At 34.7% G+C, this 5,323-nt stretch overlaps 2 protein-coding genes across 2 annotated transcripts; both read left to right on the forward strand.

The window, feature by feature from the left end:
- The first annotated feature begins 442 nt into the window (after nt 1-442).
- Nucleotides 443-1,630, forward strand: LOC113850104. The gene is made up of 3 exons (XM_027480472.1): nt 443-1,261; nt 1,351-1,422; nt 1,563-1,630. The coding sequence occupies exons 1-3, from the start codon at nt 620-622 to the stop codon at nt 1,566-1,568; spliced, it is 720 nt and encodes a 239-aa protein (XP_027336273.1). The 5' UTR covers nt 443-619; the 3' UTR covers nt 1,569-1,630.
- Nucleotides 1,631-1,642: 12 nt separating this feature from the next.
- Nucleotides 1,643-3,586, forward strand: LOC113851161. Its single transcript, XM_027481640.1, has 4 exons — nt 1,643-1,749; nt 1,892-2,008; nt 2,694-2,824; nt 3,354-3,586. Exons 1-4 carry the CDS (start codon nt 1,697-1,699, stop codon nt 3,584-3,586), a joined length of 534 nt encoding a protein of 177 aa, XP_027337441.1. The 5' UTR covers nt 1,643-1,696.
- The last annotated feature ends 1,737 nt before the right edge of the window (nt 3,587-5,323 follow it).

The raw sequence follows: 5,323 nt of genomic DNA on the forward strand, positions 1-5,323 counted from the left end.
TAAAATTACATAATGATAATATAAAAAGATGAAAAATAAAAACTATAATTATTTAGAGCTTGTTTATTTTCTGTTTTTAAAAGCAGTTTTTTTAAATAAAAAAATTTGTTTATCAATATAATTTTTATTTTTATTTTCTCTTTAAAAATAATTATTTAAAATATAATTTTTAAAAATTAAAAATAAAAACTGGTCCTCATTTTTTGGGTGAGTCCCGAACCGAGGAGGTTTTTGTGTGTTTCGTGCGTATAAGCAAATAGTTTTGATAACAGAGGAAAAGCGGGCAGCATGCACCCGTGGGCCGTGTCGTGGGATTTGGGACCCTAAAACGAGAAGGAAAGGACAGAAAGGTAAATAAACAGAAAGGGAAAGGGTAGAAGTGTGAAGAAGAGCAATTAGAATTAAACCAGTAGAAGAAGAATACAAAGAAAGAACTACCCTCTCTCTCTATTCTATTCTCCATAGCTTGGCCTTGCAAGCACCAAGCAGGAGCAGCGCCTCCTCTCTCTCTCTCTCTCTCTCTCTCTCTCAAAAAACAACCGACTCTTCTCATTCATTCCCCATTCTGTACGACGCCGTTTCACAATCTTCATTCACTGCAACCTTCGTGCCTCTCCCAATGGCCACCGCACCGGCACCGCCACCGGTCAAGTCCCAACCTCTCCACAACTTCGCTCTCCCCTTCTTAAAATGGGGTGCCAGCACCAACGTTAACCACCACCACCGCTACCGCCGCACCTCTCTCGTCCCCGATCACGCCTCCGAACCCGAATCCGATCCTGACTCTCGCCCTCACCGTCTCGGATCCAGAACCGCCAGGAACCGATTCGCACTCCCCTCCTCCTCTCACAAGCACCACCACCACGACGAAACCGACGACGAAGCCGGCGACCGAAAGCGCGAAGCCGACGACGCCGCCGAAGCTGAGGAAACCGTTCAGAAGCCGTGGAACTTGCGCCCCCGGAAACCAGCTCCCCCCAAGGCCGCGCTCGAGATCGGAACTGGAGCTTCTAGAAACCACCATAACAGCAACACCGGAGAATTTCACGAAGTGGTTCAGCACCACGGCGAGACCCCCGCGCCGAAATCGCTCCGGCTTAGAGGCTTCGCGGAGACGCAGTGCACTGAGAAGAAGGAGAAGAGGAAATTCTGGATCGCTCTCTCGAGGGAAGAGATCGAAGAAGACATCTTCGTCATGACTGGGTCCAGGCCCGCTCGTAGGCCCAGGAAGAGGCCCAAGAACGTTCAGAAACAAATGGATGTACGCTTCATCTTTCTATCTTTCTCTCTTCCTCCTATCATGCTTCTTTTTTTCTTAACTGTTTTTCTGTTTTTCTGTTTTTGTTTCAGAGTGTTTTCCCCGGCTTATGGTTAGTGGGGATCACTGCCGATGCTTATAGGGTCGCAGATGCACCCGCCAAGGTTCTCTCTTTTCTCTGTTTACGCTTCCCTCTCTCTCTCTCTCTCTCTCTCTCTCTCTCTCTCTCTGTATTTTTTTTTTCTTACTCGAGGAAACTGAACTGAAATTGAAACTGATCCGTTTTGGTGATTGATTTTTGCAGAGATGAGGCAAATTCAGAAAACTTGTTGAATGGGAATGGAAGTATAGACGCACGGAATGTTGTAAAGAGAAAAGGGAAATGCTGGATTGGGACGAGAAATGATGCTAATTTCCTTGCTTGTGCTAGGTTTTTAGATGCAAGGGGGCAGCTTTAGTTGGTTTTTACTTGTTCCTGGTAGTTTATTGCTGTAAGGAAAGAAATATATATATGAGTATATATAGATTAATTAATAGACTCGAATACAATGGTATTTTTCGTTTCTGAGCTTTTTTGTTTGATTTTCTTGAATTTTAATTCTGATGCTTTAACTGTTTTTCGGTGTTTCACAGGCTTCCCTACATGGTTGGGGGGCAGGGTAGCAAGCTTATAGTTAATTTGCAAAACCACCAATTCAATTTATTGGAGGCTCCTCCGGAAGAGGCCTTTGTCAGAAGAACCCTTATGAGGTTGAAACTTGTTGATACAATGCTTGCATGCTTTTTTATTTATGCCTTGTTTTGTGTGTTTTATGTATGCTTTTGTATTGTTTATTGCATTCATGATCTCAAATCTTAACCATCATTAGCTTTGCATGAAGACAAGCAAATTATTTGACATCAATAGGGGAAGGTTGGAAAACAGTTTAAAATTCGCTGATTCTGATTATATTTTCTACCCGACCAAATGATGTTCGCTTTTAAAAAGCTTCAGAATTAGTTAGGGAATAATCAAGCATTATAATATGAAAGTGTCGTGTTAATGCATTGGTTTGTTCACAAAGTTTTGTCTTTTTTTGGGTTATTTGTTTGATACTATGATTCAAAGTTGGATTTAAGATTATGCTGTTTTCTCCGATGTAGAGCTGCTTTGTTTATTTTCCAAGGGAGAAAGTTTCTCAACTCCCAAACCACCACCTAAAGTCTGTTTTCAAATTCATATCAACAAGAATTTCAATGATTTTTAACCATTAATTTATTTTTGCTTTCGAACTGCATGTTTCATGTACTCCCTGATATGTTGACGGGTGACTGATGCCGTATGTCAATTTACTTGGCAACAATAAGTTGCTGCATCATCTGCGCGTAGTAATTCAACTGATTCGTAAGTTGCGTCCTTGCAAAATACATTCCTGTTTTCTGCATTTTGCAAAAGATCTGAAGGATCAAGATTCCGGATAGAGTCAGGTTTGCCAAAGAATCTTGCATATTTATTAATTATTGGGGGCACAGCAGCTGTTTTTCAGTTGAGAATTGAACAGGTAAAGAAAATTGGTCGTGGACTCGGTCATATGAATGATTGATTAACCTTTTGTACGTGTTCCCCCCTTATGTTGGTCTTCTACAAATGAGTTTGAATTTGGCTTAAGAACGTCTGAACGAACAGCAATTGTAATGTAAAGATGCATGTCGTTATTCAGTGGGAAGGACAACGTAAGCCAGATGTCGAGTGTGTTGCCGGTCGTTGTGCTCTTTTCGGTTGGAGAGACGTGGATTTCTCTTATTTTGGCCATTTAAAAGGGTTCGTTTTTCTGACTTCAATATTTTAAGCTATCCGTTTACATTTTTGGTTGAAAAATTCATGCTATCCATCGATCTGCGCAAACAATATTTTTGGATGCAATTAAGGAGAGTTCGTAGAGAATATATGAAAATAAATTACGATTCGTGTCTTTTTTTAATAATTTGTTAAACTTATTAAAATGAGTTTTTTTTTAATTTATTTAGATGTTTTTGTACTGAATATATTATATTAAGCTTTCATATGATTTATTTGTTTTTACTAAATAAATATTGAATTAACTGTGTCAATCAGCCGAAGCTCTGTATTTTGTTTTGGGTCAACACCGAAGCCGACGCCCCGTTGGCCAATCAGTTGTAGAAACCGTTTATGGCTACAGTGGAGAGTTCATGACTAGAGTTGTTTCTGCGGCGGTAGAAGCTACTTTGTTTTTCTTTTCTTTTCAAAATAAAAAATCTGGAAGGTACCGTCACTCACAGGTTTGCCCTGTGAAAACTTTACCAGAGTCTCTAGTGTCATTTGGATAAACTTTTTTATTAGTAATTGGAGGAGTAAATAAATTAAGCAATAAAACAAATGAAATATTTTACAAGGTAAAAATAATCTATATTTTTCTATTTTTAAAAGTTTTTTTTAATTTTTAAAAAAATATAAATTACTCTTAACAATTATAAAACAAATATTTTTTATATTAATTTTATTCTTCAATAACAATAAGTACTTTTTCATTTAAATTGGGCCTAATTTGCCTTACTGGGGGAGTTTGCGGGTTTTGTTATCTTCTAAGAAAATTTTCTTTATTTAAACTAACAATTTTGTTTCTAGATATTAAAATTACTTAATCATCGTCACTCACACTTGGCCTGAATTGTGATCACAGATTCTTTCCGGTGAAGAATGCTGCTGTATTGTTATTATTTTCCTGAAACGGTGATTGTGCTTGTAAAAGAAAATGAGTCGCGGGGAGATCAGAATTTTGCTTTTCTTATATATATGGAGAGTGAGACAGAGAGATAATTAGTTTTTAAAATGATTATTTCTTGGAAAAATGGATTATTTTAATATGTTATACTTTTAAATATGTTAAATAAAAAACTAGTGTTATAATTTGTTAATACACTTTTTTTTAACGAAGGAACCAAAAACTCAAGAAATGAAATTACAAAGAGGCTGTTCTATAGGAAAAAGAAGCTCCTTGAATATGTTATAAAGAAATGAAATTGTGGATCCTAGTGTTCAGAGAGTGCCCCAAGCTTTACCAGAACATTGGCAGCTTTATTAGTTTTTCTAAATATCTAATAAATTTTATATCTTTTGTTGTTTGAGAAGCTATTACGGATGCTTCTGATAAACTCATGACATCGGTGTACAGTAAAGAGGGTAATCAACCAATGTAAATTGTAAAAATCGAATTGAAAAATAAAAAAAAATCAAATTAACAAAAAGTTAAACAAATTGAAAATTATAATTTTTTTAATTGGATTGGATCCCATCTGAAAAATTGATCCAATCCAAACCTTCAATTTTTAACTATTTATATTAAAAAAATTATAATATTTAATTGTTTATGATTTTATTTTTATTCTATATTATTATTTTTTTGGAATATATTTTATTATTTTTATGATTAAATAAGTGTATTTTTATATTAATTTTAAATTATTCTTGTATATCATATATTTTTATGTATTTTTAATTTAAAAAGTGTAAAAAATATAAAATATTTTATTTATTTTAACTAAATTAAAAATTAAATTATCTAATCGAATCCAAATCACTTTAGTTGTATTGAAGAGATTTTAATTCTTTTTTTCAAACTAATTCATGCTAAACTGCACTATAATTTTATAATCAAATTACATTTTTTTTTTGGTCTAAAATTTGATGCAATACAATTCACTAATATTCTTAATGCATAAAAGGGCAGATATGAGTTATGAGTAACAAGAGAACGATAGATTCGAGAATGAACAACTTGAGAGTCTATTACCTCTAATGGTTAAGATACTATAAATAACTGAGAGCTAAACTAAGACCTTAAAATATTTTCGATGATTTAAGTTTAGTTATTAAGTTATTCTTATATTACAAGAAAATCTTTAAAAAATTAATTAAATGAGTCTCAAATTAAATTATCACAAGAAGTTTATGACTATGGAGTTTAAAGACCCATCAACATTTAACTTATGGGTGAAAAAAATTTCTTGCGAAGATTAGGATTTAGAATAAAGTTTGTTTCATCGTCTTACATCATTTTCTCTTCT

The sequence above is a fragment of the Abrus precatorius genome, unplaced genomic scaffold (genome assembly GCF_003935025.1).
Source record: "Abrus precatorius isolate BTA unplaced genomic scaffold, Abrus_2018 Scaffold9, whole genome shotgun sequence".
In the NCBI taxonomy this organism is placed as follows: domain Eukaryota; kingdom Viridiplantae; phylum Streptophyta; class Magnoliopsida; order Fabales; family Fabaceae; genus Abrus; species Abrus precatorius.